The 23,257-nt window shown below is 42.0% G+C and overlaps 1 protein-coding gene across 1 annotated transcript in view; it reads right to left on the bottom strand.

Annotated features, from left to right (window-relative positions):
* Positions 1 to 23,257, bottom strand: part of ell (elongation factor RNA polymerase II) — a 140,763-nt gene that overhangs the window by 40,719 nt on the left and 76,787 nt on the right. The window contains exons 3-4 of the mRNA XM_073068494.1: positions 8,706 to 8,827; positions 5,946 to 6,109 (exon numbers count right to left, since the gene is read on the bottom strand). Of these exons, the coding sequence (XP_072924595.1) occupies positions 5,946 to 6,109; positions 8,706 to 8,827 (286 nt within the window). The remainder of the gene's footprint in view (positions 1 to 5,945; positions 6,110 to 8,705; positions 8,828 to 23,257) is intronic.

Raw genomic sequence — 23,257 nt, 5'->3', positions numbered from 1 at the left:
GATGGCATGTGGGAGATTCTGAAGTCAGCTGGAAAAAGGTTCTATGGTCTGATGAAACCAAAATTGAGCTTGGATTAACACTATGTTTGGTGTAAGTCAAATACCGCACATCAAAAACATACCATCCCTACTGTGAAGCATGGTGGTGGCTGCATCATGCTGTGGGGAGCTTCACTACAGCAGGCCCTGGAAGGCTTGCGAAGGTAGAGAGTTAAATGAATGCAGCAAAATACAGGGAAATGCTGGAGGAAATCTGATGTAGTGTGCAAGAGATCTGCCACTTGGGAGAAAATTTGTTTTCCAGCAAGACAATGACTCCAAGTGTAAAGCCAAAGCTACACAGGAATGACTTAAAAACAAAGTTAATGTCCTGGAGGGGCCAAGTCAGAGTGCAGACCTCAACCCAATTGAGAATTTGTGACAGGACTTAAAAAGGGCTGTTCACTCACAATCCCCAGGCAATCTGACAGAACTTGAACAGTATTGTAAAGAAGAATGGGGAAAAAATTGCAGTGTCCAGATGTACAAAGCTAATAGAGACCTGCCTACACAGACTCAAGGCTGTAATTGCTGTCAAAGGTACATCTTATTAAATACTGACTTAAAGGGGGTTGAATACTTAATGCAATCAATTATTTCGTGTTTCATATTTGTAATTAATTTAGATCACTATGCAGAGATCTTTTTTCACTTTGACATAAAAGAGTCTTTCTGTTAATCAGTGTCAAAAAAAAGTCAAATTAAATCCACCGTGATTCAGTGTTGTAAATCGATAGAACATGAAAACTTCTGGGGGGGGGGGGGAGAGGTGAATACTTTTAATAGGCACTAAATATGCACTATAATAAATTAACTTTGAAATCCCAAGAAACCCTTTCAGCATACACCCCTCAGAACTGCTCCTCCAATTCTGCCTCTCTTAGAACTGCACTACAGTCTCAGCCCAAATTTTGTAAAATTTCTGGAGAAGGGCACAAAATTCAGATATATGAGGCCAAAGCTTCACCAACAAATTAATGGCTGACACACCAAACCTTTGGTCACCTGTCCTGTATGTTAGTGGCAAAATTTGTTTAATACTGCTTCAGTGAAGCACACAGCTGCAGTTTTCTACATTCAGTGTTGAACAAATATTGTTGAACAAATTGTTGGAACTCATTGTAGCTTAAATGAAAAACCTGGACATCGTACTGTAAGTGAATATATAAGGTAAGAATCAAATGGCCAGGCAGCATCTAGGAAAAGAGTATGGTCGACATTTTCTAGATGCTGCCTGGCCTGCTGAGTTCCTCCAGTATTTTGTGTATGTTGCTGGGATTTCCAGCATCTGCAGATTTCCTCTTGTTTGTGATAAGAATCAAAATTTGGCTTTTGCATGTGTTGGTTTTGCTTTCATCAACATAAATGTTTAGTGCCAGTATGAACTGTAAAAAGAAGAAAAGATCCAATGTTGTGGAAAACAGACTGTCACTGTTCATCCTTGAAATGTCACCCGACATTGAGCCAATTCATTAAGAACCAGAGAATATTTGGATCCAATATATGTAAACCAGCTGTTCCACTTAAATGTTAAGTCACACCAATGGGAAGATGTTAAAAGATTGTAATGCAAGCAAGGAATCTGAAAGAAGCTGCACATTAAAGCAATAGACTAGAGTCTGCTCCTTCCCGACATCACCAAGGTACTAAACTACCACCCACTTTCCCCATATTTGCTCTCTGGGCTTCTGCCAGATTCACCAAAGCAAAGACTTCCTTAGAAAGTGTTCATGCTTCATGCTGCAAGCTTCTTTCTTCCCTTTTGTCTATGGCCTGAATCTTTTTCTCAAAATAAACTGTGGTTACTTCCACAGAATTCAAACCTCCACACCTGAACAGCACAGCAAAGTTCAAAATAAATGATTGACAAGCAGGAGACTCTGATAACCTTCCTACAAGTACAGAATATTGAAGTCAATCGCAGCATCCCTACCACATTATCTTCTTCATGTCAGCAGACTGGGCTCATAGTGATGCCGATGGAAGAACTCAGCAGACTGAGCAACATTTGTGAGGCTGGGTGGTGGGAGTGAAATCATTAATGTTTTGCATCTCAATCCAGCATCAGCAGTTGGGGTTTCAATCTTAATCATTAACAATTCATTCCCTCTCACAGATGAAGCTCGACCCACTGACTTCTTCCAAGAAGATTATCTGTTGCTCCTGATTTCATGATCTGCATCTCCATCTCCAATGGGCTGATAATGGCTATGTATTGTTAGGGTTAATGTTAGGGTTAATTCGAGACTGCCATTACAGGTCAGGAGTGGCTCACGTAATGAGAGGGAGGGGGGAAGCGAAACTGGGGACTCCGCTACACCGAAACTACTAGTGTCACGCGATTCAGTAAACAAAAGAAACATGTAACTCGTGCGTGTATGACATCGCAATAAGATGGACACAAGTGCCCGATGTTACCTAATATGTAGCGGGGGGTTGTGCTGGGGGGAAAAGGGATATAAATAAGAGCAGATTGTAAGGGGAGGTCGGAACGCGCCTTCTCCAGCGACTCCGTCGATTCGCTGTGCCAGTTACGAATTCTGCAATAAACCCAAGTTTTGTAAAATTCCGGTGTTGGTTGACTCTCTTCCTAAACGAACACAGGGCAGAATTTCAAGCCCAACATTTGGTGACCCCGACGTGAGGAGGGAGAGACAACACAGGCTGGCGGGTCCGACAGCAGACAACTTGCGGCCGCAAGCTCGACTAAGGTCAGGAAGTGCCTGTTATATCGAAGACTTCCACTAGATAGTTAAATCACTGAGTTAGATCTTGTCTGCTGACGGATCCTCACCAACCCCAAATTACCCTGGGAGAGATAATTCCCGGTGCAGAATCGTGACTGGTAAGTACTAACTCTTATCTGTTTTTAGGAAGATCCTCCGCCCGTGGAAAAGTCTTCTGAGTGAGGGTACCCGCCACCCACGAAGGGCATAAAAGTCTCAGGAGTGAGGAGGAGAAGAGAAAAGTGTCGTGGTACACCGTAGTACACAGGGATACTGACGGCGCCTACCTTAGACTGGTTGTTAAGAGGAGAAATCTCCCACGCGAAGGTCAGGTTTTGAAAGGCGACCGTCCCACATTTGATCCTCTCTGTGTACTAGGGAGCCATGGAGCACTTCAATTTCGAGTTACCGAAACTCAGACATTTGTGTGTTGAGTAACAGAGTATATGCGAGTTTTTAGAAATATGGTAAAATTGATAACTGTGCGAGTTCAATAATCTAACAGTGAGCAGCCGCAGGGGTCAGACACCATCAAGGTAGGAGTGGAAGTGTTCCTCCGAGGCCCGGGGAAGCTCACCTGGAACGGAAAACGGTGGCATGGTCCATACCCTGTCACCGAGGTCTCCAACAGGGCATTAAAAGGTAAGAAGGGAGGGGGACAATAACTGGCATCATTTTCTACTGGCTAAATAAGACCTCTGGCAAGTGGGGAGCATTTCTGGGACAGTCGGCTCTAGGACTGTCTATTTCAATTGCTATCTTTATTACATGTGGTTGTTGTTGAGGGACTATAGATCGAGCCTTGACCGGAAAGGATGGACCTCCACCGGCGTACCAGGCACCCTTGTTCCCGGTGGAAGGGGAGGACACGGCCCTCCCGGAAAGCGGACGCGCTATGGGAGGACACGGACTGAAATGGACCATGGCAAGGGGGGGATTGTGAATTTGTTCTTGAATAAGTTTTCTGAAATGTTGCATGCTACTTGTAAAAATTGCGGATGTTTAGGGAACCCCTACCCATATTTTGTGACCCTAGGTCAGACAAATCAGGATAAGCAAATAGGGAGGACACGCCAAAGAGTGCCGGGGGACGCTCACCTCCCTGCCTGATCCCGGCAGCCGCGGAAAAGCTTGTAAGGGATGTGGCCTCTGGGAGGCCAAGGGAGGGGGTGTTAGGGTTAATGTTAGGGTTAATTCGAGACTGCCATTACAGGTCAGGAGTGGCTCACGTAATGAGAGGGAGGGGGGAAGCGAAACTGGGGACTCCGCTACACCGAAACTACTAGTGTCACGCGATTCAGTAAACAAAAGAAACAGGTAACTCGTGCGTGTATGACATCGGGCCAATAAGATGGACACAAGTGCCCGATGTTACCTAATATGTAGCGGGGGGGGGGGTTGTGCTGGGGGGGGAAAAGGGATATAAATAAGAGCAGATTGTAAGGGGAGGTCGGAACGCGCCTTCTCCAGCGACTCCGTCGATTCGCTGTGCCAGTTACGAATTCTGCAATAAACCCAAGTTTTGTAATATTCCGGTGTTGGTTGTCTCTCTTCCTAAACGAACACAGGGCAGAATTTCAAGCCCAACAGTATGCTCACTTCCACATTGTAGAATACACTCAACCATCAAGAGCAGGGATGATCCTCTGCCCCTGTTTGACCACACATTACCCATATGACAAAAATAACGCATCCAACATCTGCAGGGATTCTACTTTCTGACATGGTTTAATGTGGAACATCTACAAATGCAAATTAAGCATGACATGTAGATAGTAGTCCAGTGTTTCTGCATTGCTCAATCAATTACGTTTGTGTTTAAAGATGTTTAATGAGTTTAACATCTTCAAGGACCTCACAGCTGGAAGCAGAGTCACCCAAGTTTGAATAACGAAACAAAGGGTACACACAAAGCTCGAACTGGCAAGACAGACTCTTCAGGTTTTAAGATTGGAATCGGAAAGCAGGAGAAAGTCCCAGCAGAGATTTGAAAACAAGAGTGGGAATTTTAATTGTGAAGCTAGAGCTTTAATCAGAATGCAGCAGTGATGTGAATAGTTATTCAAAGGCAGGAAGCAATTCCAATCTCACCATCACAGCTAGAGAAAAAGGAAATTCCAACTTCTCTCTAAAAGACAAAATGGTTTCACATCAGATATGATGCTCATACTCCCTTTTGCTTTAGCAAATGCACCAACTTACATGTCCCAGATACCAGCAGAACCCTGCTGCCACTTCCCTTCTTTACCCTATAGTAGTACTTTACTCCTAGAGAACTGCATGGTTCTAGCATGACTCATCACTACAGGGGGAATCTCTTAGCTGTCACCTTTAAGCCAAATTTTATTGTTGCACTTACTAGTGCAAAATGCTTACAAAGTAAGTATTATTTCAAAGTAAGCATTACTAGCAAACTGTTATCCTGTTATGATGAACTTTGCGGCTTCCTCCTGACCAGCCAGAAAAAAAGATGAGCTTCATTCAATGAAAATCATTTATATTCGAATTGTAGGCATGTGTGATGACTGTTACGAATCAGTGATAAACTAACGTATTACAGAGATGGTTAAGCTTTGGACCAGGAGACTTGAATATATCCCTCACTTAAAATTTGCCTACATCTAAGCAAATAAACAATGTTTTACTTTAGGTGGCAGCTACTAGTTACAAGGAACTAAAATAAGCTTTCACATAAAATAAATTGCACCAATTAAAATAAAATGTTTTTTTATTGGTAATGAAATATTTTGCTTGGTAACAGCTGAGTTTTCAAAAAGAATAAAGCTCCTTCTGCACGGTTCCATCAAACACTTATTTCCAGGGTAGAGGGTTAAATACATAATAAAGCTAAACCATATGCCTTCCCAACAACCTGCATTATTCTAAGTTCACACAATTCCCAGACTCTAAATTTAAGATTTTTGCCTCCTCCTATACAATCAGCTTAATACCAGGTAAAATGAATATAATTAGCGAATATGGTCACCTCCAGGAAGTGGCAAAAGGGTGGATGTTGTTTATGTATAGCTTTCAGAAGAGTGTCTGAAAACAACAATATCCAGTAGCCACCACTTGAACTGTGAAATGTGACTGGGAGAATAGTATGAAGAAGCCTTAAAACTTGCTCAGCTCAAAACAAAGCAGTGGACAGGATTAGTGACAGATCCAGCATATTCCTACCTCTAACCGGACCTCCGGGTTTAATAACTATTGCTCCCCGGCTTCGAGTCTCCTCTTCCGCTTGAGTCATACGTTCCCTGGTCATTTGGTATGAGTCATCAGTTGCACAAACAGTGATTTTATCCTGTATGCCTCCAAGACAGTCCAACTGCACGTTCCCAGACCTGTCAGGAAATAAATGAAGAATAAACTCAGGGGTACTTTTAAATGCAAAAAAGCAAACGCAGGATGGAGACCAAAATAATCGACAGGTCAGGGAACTGCCAGGCCATTGTACAGCCTGCTGGAACCCTGTGTGTGAAGTGGAGTACCTGAACCAGAAGAACAGAAGAAACAAGACTCATCTCCAAGTGCAATGAATTTGCTCAGAGCCAAAATACAGTGAAACGTTAGGACTAGCCGTGTAGTAGGTGAATCAAGCTTTACCAGATTTCACAAGAATAACCACTTGCGCAATTGTAGAATAATTTTTTTGGGGATTTTACTCCAACAATGCCTTTACCTGGGCAATGAGTACGCAGTTAACATAACTCTTACAGAATTTAAAATTCAAGCAATTAAGTATATTTTAGAAATTAGAGAATGGTACTTCTGAAAATATTAGATTATTGTAAAACACTTGATCCACTAATATTTGCTACAATTACCTAGTTTGGTCTGTGTGCAACTGCAGGCCCACTCAATGCCACGAACTCTTAACTGCCTGAGGTTCAGGGTCAATTAAACATGCACATTAAATAGTGACATTACCAGTGACATACAAATCCCTTGAATTAGTAAGTGAAAATAAGATGCCAAAGACTCGGCTGTTTCTAAACCGAGACAGGGAAGATGATATTAAGTGAAATTAAAGAAATGGGGAAAGCAACCAACAGGACCATATTGACCTACTGAAACCAAGAACTTGCCTTGGAAATCAGCGGTCGAGTTTTGTACCATTTTAGTTTTCAAAAATAAATTGTCCAATAACATATTGAAATAATGTGGTACTAAGCTACTAGGCAACTTATTTGTGAAAACTAGAACATTGCAAAGCTCAATACTTGATTTCCAAGATGAGTTCTTGGTTTCAATAGTCCAATGTGGTCCACTGGCACACAGAAATGGGCATCAGTCTAGGAATGCGGATCTAGAGGCATGCAAAACATTAACTTATCCAAAAGCTAGAAGTAAATAGGAATCAGATAACAAAGCTCCGCTGTGTCATAAAAGCTTTCTTAATATTGAGCACCACGACAATGGAGGCTACCTTAGCTATACCCTTCTCTAATGAGCATTTCTATATATGCCATCTTCTCCCTTCCCTTCCTTTCAAAATTACATAGCCTCATTGCACAATCACTTTGCAAGGGATCACTGACTCAAATTTAAATCATTCCCCCCATCATATATATTGTCACTTAGTTAAAATAGTAAACTGAAAAATGTATGAGTAATGCGAAAGCAACACACACAAAATGCTGGTGGATCACAGCAGACCAGGCAGCATCTATAAGGAGAAGCGCTGTTGATGTTTCGTCAAGTCTCAGCCCGAAACGTTGACAGTGCTTCTCCTTATGGATGCTGCCTGGCCTGCTGTGTTCCACCAGCATTTTGTGTGTGTTGCTTGAATTTCCAGCATCTGCAGATTTCCTCGTGTTTGCTTGAGTAATGCAAAACACTGGATTGTTGAAAAACCCAGCCTGATTATTAGTGTACTTTACAGAAGAAAACCGGCCTTCCATAAGTCTAGTCCACAGGTAAAATCAGATTTAAACCCTAAAAAACCCAGCAAGCTCCTCTGAGGCTTCAAAATCATTGTGAGAACATCTTCTAAAAATGAATGCAAAAAGGTTCAAGTTGCTGATTCACTATCACAATCTACTTAAGAAAAATTAGAGATGGACAACAACTGCTGGCAGCTAGCAGTACTCACATCACACAAATCCATCAAAAAATTCTGCAGATTGATACACCAGCCATGGATCTGACTACTGCATTAAGGAAATACTCTTCTCTGGATGAGACACTAAACCAAGATTCTGTGGCAGAATTCATAGACCTTAGAGTAATCCCGTACAAATCAATCAATATTCTTCCTTAAATTAAGACTTTATAAAAATATCAATTATCACCAACTTCAATTGCTCTCTCAGAAAGCTGTGAAGTGCTTTATAACACCTTTGATATTCTTCACCGGATCTACATACTAAACAAGACAAACTGAGTTTTCACTAGGGAAGTTCCAGGTGACAATAATCACATATTACTTCCGTTACAGAGTCAGTAGGTGACGGTTGGTGGAAGGTCTGAGGACAGCTTTCAAGGCTGGGTTGTATTTGAAATTCCAGCTCTGAATGTGCACCTGGGTCATTGCCAAGAAGCCTGATCATTAAACAGAATGTGATTTTTGACCTCCTCTTACTAAATTGTAAATCACTTCAATGCCACATTGCCCATCCCCATCCCTTCAAGATTTCCCCACAGTAAGACCATATTCACAAACCCAATGTCTTCTTTCCAACAGGGAATTCCATTCAAATGCGTGAAGCAGCAGCAGGGCAACAGAATAGCACACATAGCAGAGTTGGTGGCTCATGGTGATCAATTCTAACCTCTGGAGTATTCATGCAGAGTTTGTGATATAGTGAGGAATGTGAGCAATTGGCGTGAAGTGCAAACACTGCCTGAAGAAAAAGATTTGGGTTAAAATGCCTGTTCTGTGCAATTAAGTTTTAATGCGCCCACTCAGAAACTGCAAGTGCAACTGAGTTAACTTACCGGGATTGGTACTGCTGAATACAGTCAAAACTGCATTGAGGATTATCCCTTCCAACACTGCAGAGGTAAAACGTGAATGTCCGCACATCATTTGGGCTACCTGCCCTTGGAATGGTGATTTGCTGCAGAATAGAAATTAAGTGTCTTTAAAAAAAAGTAACAAGCATATTCCAGAAACATTCAACATTCCTGAATGCAGCACAAGAGCAGAAAACAAAATTCTACAAATTTAAACCACGTGAAACTAAATCAAGTCAAGATTTATCTTCTCAGCTTGAACTGCCTTCATCTTACCTATTAGGAAATGTGTTTAGACCACATTTTCAAGCTCAATCTAAACTGATAATTCACAGTGAGACTGAAAGGATAGTGCTTAGTAGTAAGTGCTGTCTGATATGACATCAAAATAAAACTCATGATTAGATCTAAATGAAAAATTAAATGGCACAATAGAAAGGACAGGGATTTCTCCCTTCACCCTTAGACAAATACCACTTATACCTGAAACATAGGCAATTCTGCTCATTATTAACAACATCTTATTATGATGGTTTGCAAATAGAGTACTGCAGTCTACAGTAAGCACCCAATAATGGTTAGGGCAACACAAACAGTAAAAATTTTATTTATACACGAGAATAAACATTTAGTACCACTTCAAGTGATCTCCTGATGTTAGATGTCAATGACTGTGCTTTCAGCATTGTGCACCACAGAACTGGTGAAATTCTAAGGTTCTTAAAATTATCCATTGATTTCTGTCCATCAAATATAACTAGGCCAGGGCTCAGCATTTAATGTGATGCCCACTATATGGATGATAAAATAGCAAAACTGAGAAACAGTGATTGCAAGGAATGGAGTGAAAAGTAAGAAAACTACTTTTTTCTTTTAAAAAGTAGAAGTTGTACAACCAGAACAAAAGGAGAAACTCCTACCACAGCTTACCTATAGAACTTTGGGTTGCACACACCAAGAGTGCACTTAAGTGGAAAAAGTATTTCAGGAAATCTCTAAAAGCAATTCCAGCAGTATGGAATGTTGGAAATTCTCAGTAAAAAACATGTAGCTAAAATTAGCTGCGTATTTCCATATATTTGACTTGCTGTCTGATAACACTAATAGAGAATGCATGTACTGCCTGATCCACATCTCTCAAATGCCTCCTGCCCATCACAGCAGCACCATTATGTATAATAATCTAATGGCTAACAGCCCACACACTGCAGCAGAATGCACAAGCTTTTGGTAAAATTGGTTTGGGAAGAAATACTTGAAAAAGGAGTTAGCAAAGATTTACTAGCTGTAAATTTGTCTGACTAGATTTAATAATATTTGAAGTAGCAAGTAGATTGATGAAAATCACAATGTAGAAAATATTTAGACAGCATTTGACCATGTCTGACCTTAAAAAATTAATAAAACTGAGGAGCATGGAATAAAGGGGATAATAATAAAAGAAATCCTACAGGCAAAAAAATTTGAATTATAAATAAGTCAGTCTTTCATCAGTGGTGGATCAACTATTGGAAAGGATTCTTAGGGACAGGATTTATGAACATTTGTAGTAGTACATTCTTCGAGACAATCAACAGGACTCTATGAAGGATAGGTCATGCCTCACAAATCTAATAGAATTTTTAAGGTGACAAAACAAATTGATGAAGGTAGAGCAGTGGATGTGGTGCATATGTATTTTAGCAAGACTCCTGCTATGGTTCCCCATGGTAGGCTTGTCCAGAAAGTTGCAAGACATGGAGGGAGACTTGGTTGCATGGATTCTGAATTGGCTTGCCCGCATAAGACAGAGAGTGATGGTAGATGAAGGCCAGAGACTAGCAATGTTATACAGGATCTGTTCTGGGGCCCCTCCTCTTGGTGATTATTATAAATTACTTGGATGAGGAATGGATGGGCTGGTTAGTAAACTTACAGATGACATGAAAGTTGGAGGTAACAAATGAAGTAGGTTACAGGACATAGAGAGGATGCAGACTTGGATGGAGAAGTTCAATCCAGGGAAGTGTAAGGCAACACACTTTAAAAGATCAAACTTGAAGGCAGAGCACAGTGTTTATTGGATTGACTTTATTACTTATATCCTTCACACACGAGTAAAAATCTTTGTTACATCTCAATCTAAATGCAAAATTAACAGTAATTTGCAATAAATAGTATGTACAACACCACAGTCAATATAACATAGAAATACAATTCCACCAGCATGAATTAAATCAGTCTGATGGAAGAAGCCTGGTGGAAGAAGCTGTCCTGGAGCCTGGTGTTCCTGGCTTTCATGCCGTTTGCCGGATGGCAGCAGCTGGAACAATTTGTGGTTGGGGTGACTCAGGTCCTTCGGGTCCCTTTTTACACACCTGTCTCTGTAAATGTCCTGAATAGTGTGACAATATGTGAATAGTCACATCCACAGATACGCTGGGCTGTTTGCACCACTCTACAGAGTCCTGCGATTGAGATTAGAGCTCCTATACCAGGTAGTGATGCAGCTAGTCCGGATGCTCTCAATAGTGTCCCTGTAGAAAGACCTTGGGATTTGGGGACCCATACCAAACTTCTTCAACCGTCTAAGGTAAAAGAGGTGCTGTTGTGCTTTTTCCCACCACACAGCCGGTATGTACAGACCACACGGGATCCTTGGTAAGTAATGAGTATGCCAAGGAACTTAAAGCTGCTCACCTTCTCAACCCCAGATCCACTGATGTCAATAGGGGTTAGCCCATCTTCATTCCTCCTGTAGTCTACAACCAGCTCCTCTGTTTTTGCGACATTGAGGGAGAGGTTGTTTTCTTGACACCACTGTGTCAGGGTGATGACTTCTTCTCTGTAGGCTGCCTTGTTATTATTTGAGATTAGGCCAATCAATGTAGTATCATCACCAAATTTAATTAGCAGATTGGAGCTGAGGGTGGTGACACAGTCATGGGTATACACAAAGCAAAGTAGGGGGCTTAGGACACAGCCATGAGGGGCATCTGTGTTGAGAGACAGAGGGGCAGAGGTGAGGGAACCCACTCATACCACCTGCTGGTGATCTGACAGGAAGTCCAGGATCCAGCTGCACAAGGCAGGGTGAAGGTTGAGGATTCTGAGATTCTTGTCAAGCCTGGAGGGAATTATAGTGTTGAATGCTGAACTGTGGTCCAAGAACAGCATTCTCACATAAGTATCCTTCTTCTCCAGATGTGTAAGGGCAGGGTTTAGATCTGTGGCTATTGCGTCATCTGTCGATCAGCTGTGTCGGTAGGTGAATTGTAAGGGATCCAGTGTGGGTGGTAGCATGCTGCAGATGTAGTCCCTGACCAACCTCTCAAAGCATTTGCTTATTGAAGTGTGTGCAACAGGGCACCAGTCGTTCCAGACATGTTACCTTGGTCTTTTTAGATACAGGGACAAGCAGGAGGGCACTCTACACTGGGAGAGGGAAAGATTAAAAATGTCTGTAAATACACCTGCCAGTTGTGCCGCGCACATCCTGAGTACCTGCCCTGGGATGACATCCGGTCCCGCAGCCTTGACACTGTCCATTCATTGGAAACACCTGCGTACTTCAGCCTCAAGAGAAGACCAAGGTGCAGGTTGCTACAGCGGCTCTCCTCGGGGGCTCAGTGTTGGTGACATCGAACAGAGCGTAAAAAAGATTTAGCTCATCTGGGAGCGAGGCAGCAACGTTGGCAGCACCACTGCACTTAGCTTTGAAGTCTGCAATGATGTCAAAAGCTGTGTGTGTGGTTGGTGGAGAGTTGCGTCTGGATCTTGTCCCTGTACTGTCGTTTTGCTGCCTTGATGACCTTGCGCAGATCATTGTTGCATTTCTTGAGCTCTTGCTAATTCCCGGTAATGAAAGCTCTGTCTCACACGGTAAGTGCCGCCTGCACAGATCCAGGGTGTCTGGTTAGACCCTGACCAACTTCTGGGGGACAACATCCTCGATGCAGTTTTGGATGAAGCTTGTGACTCCATCTGTGAACTCTGAGACATCCCCATCATGAAAGACATTCCAATTGATGTCATTAAAGCAGTCCTGTAGCATGGAGACCGAATGGTCGGACCAACAGTGGACAGTTTTAACTATGAACAAGAGAAAATCTGCAGGTGCTGGAAATCTGAGCAACCGAGTTTTAACTATGGCCACCTCTTGTTTCAGCTTCTGCCTGTACATCGGCAGAAGCAAGATGGAGGAGTGACCCTACTTTCCAAAGGGCAGGTGGAGAACTGCTTTCTAAGCATTGCAGAAGGGAGAGTAGCAGTGGTCAAGTATGCTATCTCCCCATGTGCTCATCTGGATGCGTTAACAAAACTTTGGAGAGACTTCAGATAGTGACGCACTATTAAAGTCGCCGGTGACGATGAAGGCAGCCTCTGGGTGTGCAGTCTCTAGGGTGCTGATGGTTTCGAAGCGTTCCATTCATGGCAGGATTCTTAGCAGTCTGGAGGAACAGAGGGATCTTGGGGGTCTTTAAGGTTGTTGAGCAAATTGATAGGGTGATCAAGAAGGCATATGGTATACCTTAATTATTCGGCAGGATTGAGTTTAAGAGCCGCAAGGTGACGTTGCAGCACTATAAAATTCTGGTCAGAGCAGGAAGCTTTGAAATGGTGTAGAGGAGATTTAGCAAGATGTTGCCTGGATTAGAGGACATATCTTACATGGAAACATGGGAGTGAGCTAGAGCTTTTCCCCTTGGAGTGACAGAGGATGAGTGGTGAGTTGATAGAGGTGTATAAGATTATAAGGGGCACAACTGATTGGACAGAACTGCAATGGCAAATACCAGAGAACACATATTCAAGATGAATGGAGGAAAGTTTAGGGAAGTTGTGAGAGGAACTTTATTTTTTTACATTGAAAGTGGTGGTTGCCTGGAGTGCACTGCTGGTGGTGGTGGTAGAGACTGATACAAAGAGGATATGTAAAACTCTCAGATAAGTACATGGTTGTAAGAAGAATGGAGAGTTATGGGCTCTGGAGGAAGGATGGGTTAGATGGATTATGGAGGGGCTAAGCTGTTTAGTACTGTTTTCTGTTTAAATAGTCAGGATCTAACAGGGCCCCTCTCAGTGCCAGCCAAGCAATACCTTAGAGAGCTCTGGCGATGAGACATTCTGTCAAATGATTTTGACAGTATGCTTAGGAAGTCATCCCTTAAGGTCCATTGTATAGTTCTTCCACAAAGCCTGTAGGCTGTTCCATGTCAACCACTGCCTGATGGACATGTGGTCAAAGATGTTTTTCTGAAGGAACTTTTCTTTAATGGTAGTATGGCAAAGTTCAACTGAACGGCTTGACAATAAGGCTGCAGCGCACAATGACACTTGGTGATTGTACACTTGGGTTCTGTACATATCATGCTGCAGCTTCACACAAAGGTGGACATCATGATTAGACTAGTGCTGGGTATGCTTTTTTCTCTCCACATTTTCCAGACACTAGAGGCATTGTGACCCGCCACCTTGGATCCTCCAATGAAACAGAAGTGGCTCAGGTGATGGGCCACACCTGCACCATGTACAGCAACAGCAAGAGCACCTTGTACCTGATGACAGGTTTCTTGTCTGTCTTTAGGAGTCAGTGCTACCTCTATGCTTCCAATTTGTCTCACTGCTTTGGCCGAATTTTTTCAGTGCAATCTTGCTTCTTCAAGACAGAACTTGAGCACATTGGATAGTCAGACTGTGCTGAAAAGAAAGATGATTGATCAGGCTAATTCCCAAAGAATGCAAAGAAAGTATGTAACTCTGGCCCCCAAGGTCAGTTCAAACAGGGCACAAATGCTGTGGAATTGAGCAGAATGCAAAAACGTCATCCATGTTGAGTAAGGCTTTTGTTCTAAAAGCCCCCACAATCTGGCATCATCACTCATTTTATGCCCATGCACTTGGAAAAGGATTCTACACAACGCACTAATGAAGGAGAAGGGCAACCTTTCCCGTTCATTAGTTTGGACTGCATAGTGGATGACAGCGAAAATCAGCTAGATTCAATTCCTGACTTGTATCACACCCCTTCCTCAAGCACATTCTACTGACATAAGACGACCAGAAAATTCACCACCCTATCCCACACATAGGTGATGGTATTCCTGAGCAGCAGAGGCTATTAATTACTTTCTTGCCAGATACAGCACAGGATTCCCAACTTGGGGTTCAGGGACCCCTAGCTTGATGGTATTTGTCCATGGTATAAAAAGGATTGGGAACCACCAGTCCAGGTAGATCACCTGCCCCTCAATAGGCTTGATTTTAATGGCAATGACCTTGGACAAGATCCTGTAATCCACATTCAATATCTTCCTTTTAGTGCTCCCTTCTCTTTTTCTCCACTCTTCTTTAAAACTCTTTCAATTCTTACAATATCACCAAGACAATAACCTATCCCTCAACATCAGCAAGATGAAGGAATTGGTTGTTGACTTCAGAAGGAGTAGCGGACCGCACGACCCCATCTACGTCGATGGTGCGCAGGTGGAACAGGTCAAAAGCTTTAAGTTCCTCGGAGTGAATATCACAAATGACCTGACTTGGTCTAACCAAGCAGAGTCCACTGCCAAGAAGGCCCACCAGCACCTTTACTTCCTGAGAAAGATTAAGAAATTTGGCCTGTCCCCTAAAACCCTCACTAATTTTTATAGGTGCACCTTAGAAAGCATTCTTCTAGGGTGCATCATAACCTGGTATGGAAGTTGTCCTGTCCAAGACCGGAAGAAGCTGCAGAAGATCGTGAACATACCCCAGCACATCACACAAACCAATCTTCCATCCTTGGACTCACTTTACACCGCACGCTGTCGGAGCAGTGCTGCCAGGATAATCAAGGACACGACCCACCCAGCCAACACACTTTTTGTCCCTCTTCCCTCCAGGAGAAGGTTCAGGAGCTTGAAGACTCGTACGGCCAGATTTGGGAACAGCTTCTTTCCAACTGCGCTAAGACTGCTGAACGGATCCTGACCCGGATCTGGGCCATACCTTCCAAATATCCAGACCTGACTTGCACTACCTTACTTTCCCTTTTCTATTTTCTAATTATGATTTATAATTTAAATTTTTATTATACTTACTTCGATTTGTACTTCAGGGAGCGCGAAGCGCAGAATCAAATATCACTGTGATGATTGTATGATCTAGTATCAATTGTTTGGTGACAATAAAAGTTAAGTAAGTAACTAAGTTAAATTACATCAGACAGATTCAAGCTATTCGATGGTTTGCAAGTTGAATTTGTTCCGCATTGGAATGCAGTAAGAAGATGTTGCTCCAATCAGCCAGCTGCTTTGTCATCCAATTAGACACTTCAATTCATAAAAGGAGTGGATTTTTTGAAGAATTTCCTAGAAGGTCTTGGTTATATCCAATGACGTCTGAAAATTAGTTACGGACAAACAACTTGTTTTAGGCATGTTTTGAATAGCAGAGTACATTTCTTTTCCCTCCTCAAGAAGCCTGGCAATATCAATCTCTTAGCTATTGTAGTGCACATTCCTTAACCTGGTTATTTGAAGAAAAAAAATTAGCTACACTATTTTACTCATTATTGTAACAAAATATAACATGGTAAATCAACAAAAATAACATTACATTCATGGAATGGTTTCCTGTTAAATTTCCACCTATCAAAACAAAATTGCAGAGAATATGAGTAATCCTACACAGGTTATAATATGCAATAATGTTCAGGGATAGTTGGATCACGGCTCAATTTGGCTGCCTTGCAAGATATGACGGGAAACAGCACAAACTCACCAGATGCAAGCAACCCTATCAAGTGAAACTGCAATTTTTAACCATCCACTTTATAAATACATATGAAGTGATACGACTACTGTAGGATAAAGCTGCAATTCAGTGACCCACAATAATATTCAAATTAATTTCCAGTAATAATACAAAATAAATTGGCAAGCAACTAGATATGGTCTGATAATGACTCAAGCAGGATGGCAAAAGCCTGCTTGGGTTCACTTACAGTGCACAGCCACTGAACAAAAGGCCCTACTCAGAGCAGTACTACATCACATAGTCCCGCATATCTCAGTTTACAGCTGCAGTTAACTTTAATACTCAAGAAAACTAATATATAAACACCTATTCAAATCATAGTAAGCAATATGCAAAATAAAGTCACCAGCTTTCTTTCAATCCTGTTTCTTGACACCAGCTTTAATAAATTGTACCTTCTCCCAGAAAGTGGAAGGAGATGGGAAGACATTTCACAAGGCAGAAACTTACTATAATAAGAACAACATCAAGCGAAAATTGGAGTTTCTGCAGTTCACTTAACCTTTTGAGTACCGAACTGGCTCAAAACTCATTAAACAACTGCTCCTGAGATAATGACTTTCTAAGTGCACAACATATAGGTGAGGAAAATATACCAAATTGAAAAGCTAAAACTAAAATATATGAAGTGTTTCTGATTTCTACTAATGAATAACATTTCCCAGCTCAGTTACTTTTAGGAAACTGATAGAAGCTCATTTCACATTTTATCAGATCTTGTCTGGACAGAGGAAACATAAGATACTGCAAATGCTGCAATCTGGAGGACAAACGATCAGTCAAAAATCAGACTGGAAATCAGCCAGTCAAGCAGCATCTGTGGGAGCAAAGGAATTTTTGATATTTCGGACTGAATCCCTGTTCCAGTTCTGATGCATGGCTTTGACCTAAGGGTTAACAATTCCTTTCCTCCCTTAGATGTTACTTGATCTGCTCAGTTCCTCCAGCAGATTGTTTGGACAGAATCTCAATTCTATTATCTGTATTAGTGTTACCTAACAAAAACTTTATAGCTTTAAGGGATTTGTTTTTTTAAACTGCAGTATAATAGTAGGAAGAGTCATAAGCAACGTGTATTATCTGAGGATGGCAGTGAGTATCTGGTTAAATGAGATGTTAACTCAGTGAAAATGAATACCTTTGACATCAAGGCAACATTTGACTGAATGAGGTATCTAGGGACCCTTGTAAAATTGAAGTTAATCAATAAAGGAAAAACATCCCAACGGTTACAGTGTTGTAACTAGTAAAAAGGAAAATGGCTATGACTGATGGAGTTCAATCACCCCAGCCATCGCGTCCTAGGTCCAGCCATCTTCAGCTGCTTCATCAATGACCTTCCTTCCATCACTAAATCAAAAGTAGGGACATTTGTTGACAAGCATATAACATTCAATTCCATTTGTAACTCCTCGGACATTGAAACAGTCCATGCTTACCTGTAGCATGACTTAGACATCGTTATGGCAAGGAAATGTTTCAACACCAATCTTTGATGTTCAATGGCATTGTCACTGCTGTCATATCCTCGTCGATTCATGGCACCCTATAGATAGTGTGGTGATTGAACTCCATCAGCCACAGCCATCTTCTTTTCTGCTAGTCACGACTCTATAACCATTGGGATGTTTTTCCTTTTTTCCACACAGATATTGCTGCTGCCACAACACCACTGGCCAGCCCAGTGGCACTGAAACTCACACCATCAACATCATAGATAGCAGCATTGTCCAGAAATTCAATTGGACCAGTGGAAAATACTGCGGTTTCAAGAGTTGGTCAGAGATTGGGTAACCCTTCAGTTTGACTTATCTTCTGATATCTGAAAGTATCTCTGCAGAGCAAAATATGATGGAATACCTGCCAGTTGCCTGAGGGACTGCAAGATCCAACAGAGGATAGTAAAACTGCCCCCCCCCCCATTTGTGCCATTTACCAGAAGCATTGCACATGAAGGGCCCGAAACATTTTTGAGGACCCCTACCACCCATAATTACAATTTCGTTGATTGACTACCATCAAGAAGGAGGTAAAGGAACATTAGGACTAGGACTGCCAAACTGGAAACAGCTCTTCTCAGACTGTGAGACTAATGCATACCCTGCCACCACTGAGGACAGCAAGCTGTTTACTGTTTACCTGTGCTATGCACTACATGCACTTTGAATCTTATTTTATTAGCCTATTTGTGGTAATAATTTGTTTTACGTGCTGTGTGCGATACATGTTTTGTGGGTGAACCATGGCCTGGAAGAATGCCGTTTCATTTGGTTGTATACATGTAGTCAGCTGACAAACTTGAACTGAGTTCCAAAAACACTCCGATCAGAGGAAGCAACTCCCATAACTAGTACCCATTTATTCATTCACCCATTAGTAGATCAGTGTCTGCAAATTGCAAATTACAAAATGCACTGCTGTTACTTTCCTGAGCTAACCTTCCAGCAACTCCCAACTTGTGACCCCTACCACCGAGGACAAGAACTTTAGATGTATGGGAACATCGTCTGAACATTTCCTACTCAGTTACATAAGCCCAGAAACAACATGTAGTGTTGCAAGTCCTGGAACTGCTGCTGCCCAGTAGGCTAATAGGACCACGTGCATATTGAGGACAACAGCAATGTGGTGTTGTCCTCAAAAAGGTGGTGTTTTTCAATTGGCAATAAACACTGGATTTCCAGTGTCTCTCAAAATCTACCCAAAAACATTGACTTTTTAAAGTTCCATGGGTTTGGGCTGGATGACAACTTAAAAGGTCCATTGCATCTAAATAAATTTCTCAATTAATGTCATCAATTTTACAGCTAAACACCTATTATTGGTCACACAAACAGTTGAAGAGCAGCAGTACCTATTAACACCTTAAAGGGACAAAATTCAAAAGCCAATCAGTCACTCTTTACAATTACCTACTGAAGGAGACATGAAGGAATAAAAATGAACAAGACATAATTAAAAGAAATTTAAACACATTTAAAGAAAAGTAATTTAAAATCTGCTGTACTGACTCCTCAGACAATTTGCTATCTCAGCTGGACACTAATAGTTCTGTTAGCTATGCTCAATTGTAATTATGTCATGGAACTCACATGGTTACTGAAATGGACTGAGTCATTCCATCTCCAATACAGGCAGAACAAAAAAGCCTCATCACTTCAGATGAAGGGTTTTGGCCCAAAATGTGACTGTTTACTCTTTTCCATAGATGCTGCCTGGTCTACAGAGTTCCTCCAGCATTTTTTTTTTGTATACTGCTTTCATCACTTCCATATCCAAAAAAATACACACGTGCCGATGAAGGAGAGCACTGGATCAGGCAACTACGAAACCTATCCTATTCACCAAAACAGTCTGCCAATATTTATCTCTCACTCATTGCTAGCTTCTCTGAAGTGCAGTAACACCCGTTACTCCAAAGATTCGGGAGTACATATGGTAGCATTAGTTAAAATCAACAGATAATGTTGTTATTATTGCATCTGTGTTGTGGGAGCTTGCTTCTTGCAAATTGGTTGCAGTGTATCAAACTGCAACAGTAAATAAATTTCAAAAACACTTAAATTGACTGCAAATAATCTTGAGATGTCTCTTGTTGTGAAATACTTGCAATAGAGGTAAACAACCAGTAAAATCCCAATTATAATCAAAAGAGATCCTGCAGATGCTGGAAATAACCATTATTTGAATCACTACAATTTAGTAACACGACCACCTTGACCATTTTGCACTAAATGGAATGCATTTTTATTGTTCTAATTATGTTTTCCTGTAAAAGTTATGAATAATTTGTTTTTTTTCTTGTGAATGCTGCTTATATTTAGCTATGTTCAAAAGTTCATTGAATGTGGCATACAGCTCTGAGATTCATCTTCTCCAGATAGCCACGAAACAAAGGAAACCATGGAAAGTCCACGAGACACAGAAGCAGAACCAGGCCATTCAGCCCACTGAGTCTATTCCGCCATTCCGTCATGGCCAATCCTGGATCGTACTCAACCCTATACACCTGCCTTCTGGCCACATCCTTTGACACACTGCCCAATCAGGAAACTATAAACCTCTGCTTTAAATATACACACGGACTTGGCCTCCACCGCAGTCTGTGGCACACCATTCCATATATTCACTACTCTATTGCTAAAAAAAAAATTGCTCCTTACCTCTGCCCTAAAAAGTCACCCCTCAGTTTTGAGGCTGTGCCCTCTAGCTTTGGATACCCCCACCATAGGAAACATCCTCTCCACATCATCTAGTCCTTTCAACATTCAGAACGTTTCAATGAGAACCCCCCCCCCCCACATTCTTCTAAATTCCAGTGAGTACAGGCCCTAAGCTGCCAAATGCTCCTCAGATGTTAACCCCCTCATTCCTGGAATCATGCTCATGAACTTCCTCTGGACACTCCCCAATGACAACACATCTTTTCTGAGATATGGGGCCCAAAACTGTTGACAATACTCCAAGTGTGGCTAGTGTCTTATAAAGCCTCAGCATTATCTCTTTGCTTTTATATTCTAACCCCCATGAAATTAATGCCAACATTGCATTTGCCTTCTTTATATAGACTCAACCTGTAAATTAACCTTCTGGGAATCTGATATGAGGACTCCCAAGTCCCTCTGCACATTTGACGTTTGAATTTCCCCCATTTAGATAATAGTCTGCATTTTTGCTCCGTTTACCAAAATGCATTATCATAATGCTCCAACACTGTATTCCGTCTGCCATATTTTCCCATTCTTCCAATTTGCCCAAGTCCTTCTGCAATCACATTGCATCCTCAGCACTACCTATCCCTCCACCTATGTTCGTATCATCTGCAAACTTTGCCACAAAGCCATCAATTCCATTATCTAAATCATTGCCAAACAATGTAAAAAAAAAATAGAGGTCCCAATACTGACCCCTCAGGAACACCACTAGTCACTGGCAGCCAACCAGAAAATTCCCACTCATGCCTCCTGCCTGTTAGCCATTCCTCCATCCATGCCAGTATCTTTCCTGCAACACCAGTCAGTCAAAGAGAAACGGCACGCCCCGCTCAAAAAACTAACAAAACACAAAAAGAACATTGACTCTCAACAACCCCCCCCAACACAAAATTATAAGAAAGAACAGGCGAAAATGTAGAATATAAAAATCATAAGTGAAAAAGTAGCTGAGATGTGTTGGCAAATAAGCTTTTCATTGCTCCTGTGCATATAACAAGCTTGACTTTGAATTTCATGAAGGTTCACCATAGTGACACTTGAGATAGCAGAACTGTCATCTGAGGATAGGCCTGCATTCACATAATTAGAAAAAAATTAATTGAAACAAATTGCATCTCGTTCCTCATTCATACAAACTGTGACATAGCTTTGGGGACAAACAGTCTGGTAACATATACTGCAAGCTCGAGGAAATCTGCAGATGCTGGAAATTCAAGCAACACACACTGCTGGAAAGGTGATTGGCAAAAGGGATACAGAGCTGGAGAAGGGAAAGGATCATGGGACGGGAGGCCTCAGGAGAAAGGGGGAGGGGAGCACCAGAGGGAGATGGAGAACAGGCAGAGTGATGGGCAGAGAGAGAGAAAAAAAGAGGGGGGGAACTAAATATATCAGGGATGGGGTAAGAAGGGGTGGGGGGGGGCATTAATGGAAGTTAGAGAAGTCAATGTTCATGCCATCAGGTTGGAGGCTACCCAGACAATATATAAGGTGTTGTTCCTCCAACCTGAGTGTGGCTTCATCTTGACAGTAGAGGAGGCCATGGATAGACATATCAGAATGGGAATGGGTCGTGGAATTAAAATGTGTGGCCACCGGGAGATCCTGCTTTCTCTGGCGGACAGAGCGTAGGTGTTCAGTGAAACAGTCTCCCAGTACGCGTCGGGTCTCACCAATATATAAAAGGCCGCACCAGGAGCACTGGACGCAGTATATCACACCAGCCAAGTCACAGGTGAAGTGTCGCCTCACCTGGAAGGACTGTCTGGGGCTCTGAATGGTGGTGAGGGAGGAAGTGTAAGGGCAGGTGTAGCACTTGTTCCGCTTACAAGGATAAGTGCCAGGAGGGCAATCTCCCCTCCCCTTCTTACCCCATCCCTGATATATTTAGTTTTCCCCTCCTGTATCCCTTTTGCCAATCACCTTTCCAGCTCTCAGCTTCACCCCACCCCCTCCGGTCTTCTCCTATTATTTCGCATTTCCCCTTCCCCCTCTTACTTTCAAATCTCTTACTATCTTTCCTATCAGTTAGTCCTGACGAAGGGTTTCGGCCCGAAACGTCGACAGTGCTTCTTCCTATACACGCTGCCTGGCCTGCTGTGTTCCACCAGCATTTGTGTGTGTTGGTAACATATACTGACTGAGTGACATACAAACAATAACTTGTACCCAAAGAGAAAACATCCAGCATTAATACCTCTTCACAGAGTCTGTTAGGTGCTACACTAATGTATGGAACTTAATAAAGGCATTAATTGTACACACGTTCAAGTTGAAAATGTTCTTTTAAAATATGTAAATCACAAAGAGCTTTCGAAGATCCAGATAACGACTCTGGTCTTTCTGGTAAATGCTAGCAGGGTACTTGGTCAAATTTATTACACAAATAACCTCCTGAAACCGCACATCGAAAGATCTCCTGGGGACCATGGTGCATGCAAATGAACAGGGGGGATTTTCTGTGTGCCATGTTTAGAATATACAAGGTAAGCAATTGTTTCCGATTTTATATCTGCTGTTCAATCACCCTGAAACTTAAAC

This window comes from Hemitrygon akajei, chromosome 16, assembly GCF_048418815.1.
Source record: "Hemitrygon akajei chromosome 16, sHemAka1.3, whole genome shotgun sequence".
Classification (NCBI taxonomy): domain Eukaryota; kingdom Metazoa; phylum Chordata; class Chondrichthyes; order Myliobatiformes; family Dasyatidae; genus Hemitrygon; species Hemitrygon akajei.
This window is presented reverse-complemented; position numbering and strand designations above follow the sequence as displayed.